Source organism: Terrapene carolina, unplaced genomic scaffold (genome assembly GCF_002925995.2).
Source record: "Terrapene carolina triunguis isolate 2854851 unplaced genomic scaffold, T_m_triunguis-2.0 Scaffold22738, whole genome shotgun sequence".
Taxonomy (NCBI): domain Eukaryota; kingdom Metazoa; phylum Chordata; order Testudines; family Emydidae; genus Terrapene; species Terrapene triunguis.
The window spans coordinates 2,851-5,413 of record NW_020687089.1 but is presented as its reverse complement, the minus strand read 5'-3'; the positions used below and the strand labels follow the sequence as shown (position 1 = coordinate 5,413).

Genomic DNA, 2,563 nt, shown 5'->3' with positions numbered 1-2,563 from the left:
TATTAACAACAAGGGGGAAGGAACACAATTGATAATAGGGAAAGAACAGAATAAACAATATTTAGATAAGGTAAATTTACTCGGGTCAGTAGGGCCTGAGGAAATCCATCCTATCGTACTTAAGGAACTATCTGAAGCAACCTTGGAACCATTAGCAATATCTTCGAGAACTTACTGATCATGACTGAGATCCCCGAGGACTGGAGAAGGGCAAAAATAGTATATAGCTTTAAAAATGGGGGAGAGGGGGAGAGGACTTGAAGAATTATAGGCCAGTCAGCCTAACTTTGATACCTGGAACAACAAATTATTTGATTATTGGAACAAAAAATTATTACACAATTTATAAGCACCTAGAGGATAATAGGGTTATAAGAAATAGCCAGCATGGATTTGTCAAGAACAAATAATGATAAACCAACCTAATTTCCTTCTTTGACAGGGTTACTGGCCTAGTGGATGGGAGGAAGCAGTAAATATTATATATGTTGATTTTAGTGAGGCTTTTGATACAGTCCCACATGACATGCTCATAAGCAAACTAGGAAAATGTGGTTTAGATGAAATTACTGTAAAGTGGGTGCACAACTGGTTGAAAGACCATACTCAAAGTGTAGTTATCAATGGTTCACTACAAAACTGGAAGGGTGTATCACTGGAGTCCTGCAGGGCTCAGTCCTGGGTCTGGTAGTACTTGATATTTTAATTAATGACTTAGATAATGGAGTCCAGAGTATTATAAAATTTGTAGATAACATCAAGCTGATTGCAAGCACTTTGGAGGACAGGATTAGAATTCAAAACAACCATGGCAAATTAGACAATTGGTCTGATATCAACACAATGAAATTGAATAAAGGAAAATGCAAAGAACTATACTGAGGAAAGAAAATGAAATGCACAGGTATAAAATAGGTAATAACTAAGCAGTATTACTGTTGAAAAGTATCTGGGTGTTATAGTAGATCACAAATTGAATAGGAAAGGATATAAACCTGGATCTGCCACCTCCCATGTGGGTGCCCTAACCACTGGGATATGGGATATCCTGATGTGAGTCTCAGTGACTCCTGCCCATGCCTCAGTCCCCCTTTGTGAAATGAGCCATTGACTCCACTATTTTTAATCAATATTATTAAAAACTCTAGCGATTTTATTATGGATGAATTCATAAAGATAATACCAATATAAAATAGGGTTCTCAACAAATTAGTCTGACAAATGCAATTAATAGACAAAGAGATTATTTTTAGAAAATTGACCAGATCCCCATCTTTTTCGAAATTGGCTATGGTTCCATTGAAGACAGTGGGCCAGATTAAATAGAGAAAGAGAGAGGAATATGTGAATGACTCTTCAGCCTGGTGCTTCTAGTATTCACTCTGGATGCAGGAGAACAAGAATCCAGTTCCCCCTAGATCCAGTGACTCTTGTACCACTGGGGATGTGACCTACTGAAGTTAAAGGAGCCACACTGATTTAGACCAACAAAGGATTTGTCCCAAAGTGTAAGCCTGAGACCTGAGCCCAGAATCCCCAAAACACTAGCTATCTACAATTCTATAGTCTCTGCTTAAAACATAAAATCACCAATAGTACTTGAGAAACTTGTATTTCCCCAACATTTTCCCTACAGCTCTTTTCACCTCTCTGTTTTTCAAGCTGTAGATGATGGGGTTTAACATGGTGGTCAAGATGCTGTACTGGACAGAGAACATTTTATCCAGAGCCACGGAGGAGACTGGGCTGGGTTTTGTGTACCTGAAAGAAGCTGTCAGGTAGAATACACCAACCACAATCAGGTGGGAGCTGCAGGTGGAGAAGGTTTTATGCCTGCCCTCCGCAGAGCGTATCCTCAGGATGGTGGAGATGATGTGACTGTATGAGATCAGGGTTAGGAAGAAGCAGCTTGATCCAAGTATTACCACAAATGTAAGCAGCACCATTTGATTAGTGAAGGTGGTGGTGCAGGACATTTTCAATAGAGGAGGGAGCTCACAGCTGAAATGGCTGATTTGATTGGGCCCACAGAAATGCAACTTGAGGGCAAAAACAGCATTAATCATGGCATCTAAGAAGCCGATTGTCCATGCATCAGTCACTAGCTGAACACAGATCCCTTTGTTCATTGTCTCCATGTAATGAAATGGGTCACAGATGTCAGCACAGAGGTCATATCCCATGGCTGAGAGAATGAAAATTTCAGTACCAGCTGAGAGGATGATGATAAAGAACATCTGGGCAATGCAGCCACTGACAGAAATAGTTTTGTGCTCTGCTAAGAAGTTCGTCAGCATCTTAGGGTATGTCTACACTACGAGGGTAGTTCGATTTTACTTAAATCGAATATGTGTAATCGATATTGCAAAGTCGAACGTGTGTGTCCACACTAAGGACAGTAATTCGACTTTGTGAGTCCACACTAACGGGGAAAGCGTCGACATTGGAAGCGGTGCACTGTGGGCAGCTATCCCACAGTTCCCGCAGTCCCCGCTGCCCATCGGAATTCTGGGTCGAGCCGCCAATGCCTTCTGGGTAAAAAAAATGTGTCGTCATCCGTCCG

At 41.0% G+C, this 2,563-nt stretch overlaps 1 protein-coding gene across 1 annotated transcript; it reads right to left on the bottom strand.

The window, feature by feature from the left end:
- Nucleotides 1–1,586: 1,586 nt before the first annotated feature.
- Nucleotides 1,587–2,309, bottom strand: LOC113408719 (olfactory receptor 5A1-like; the record flags this gene model as incomplete). Its single annotated transcript, XM_026662103.1, has 1 exon — nt 1,587–2,309. A coding segment is annotated over one exon (723 nt), but the record flags the coding sequence as incomplete, so codon positions are not given.
- Between the last annotated feature and the right edge of the window lie 254 nt (nt 2,310–2,563).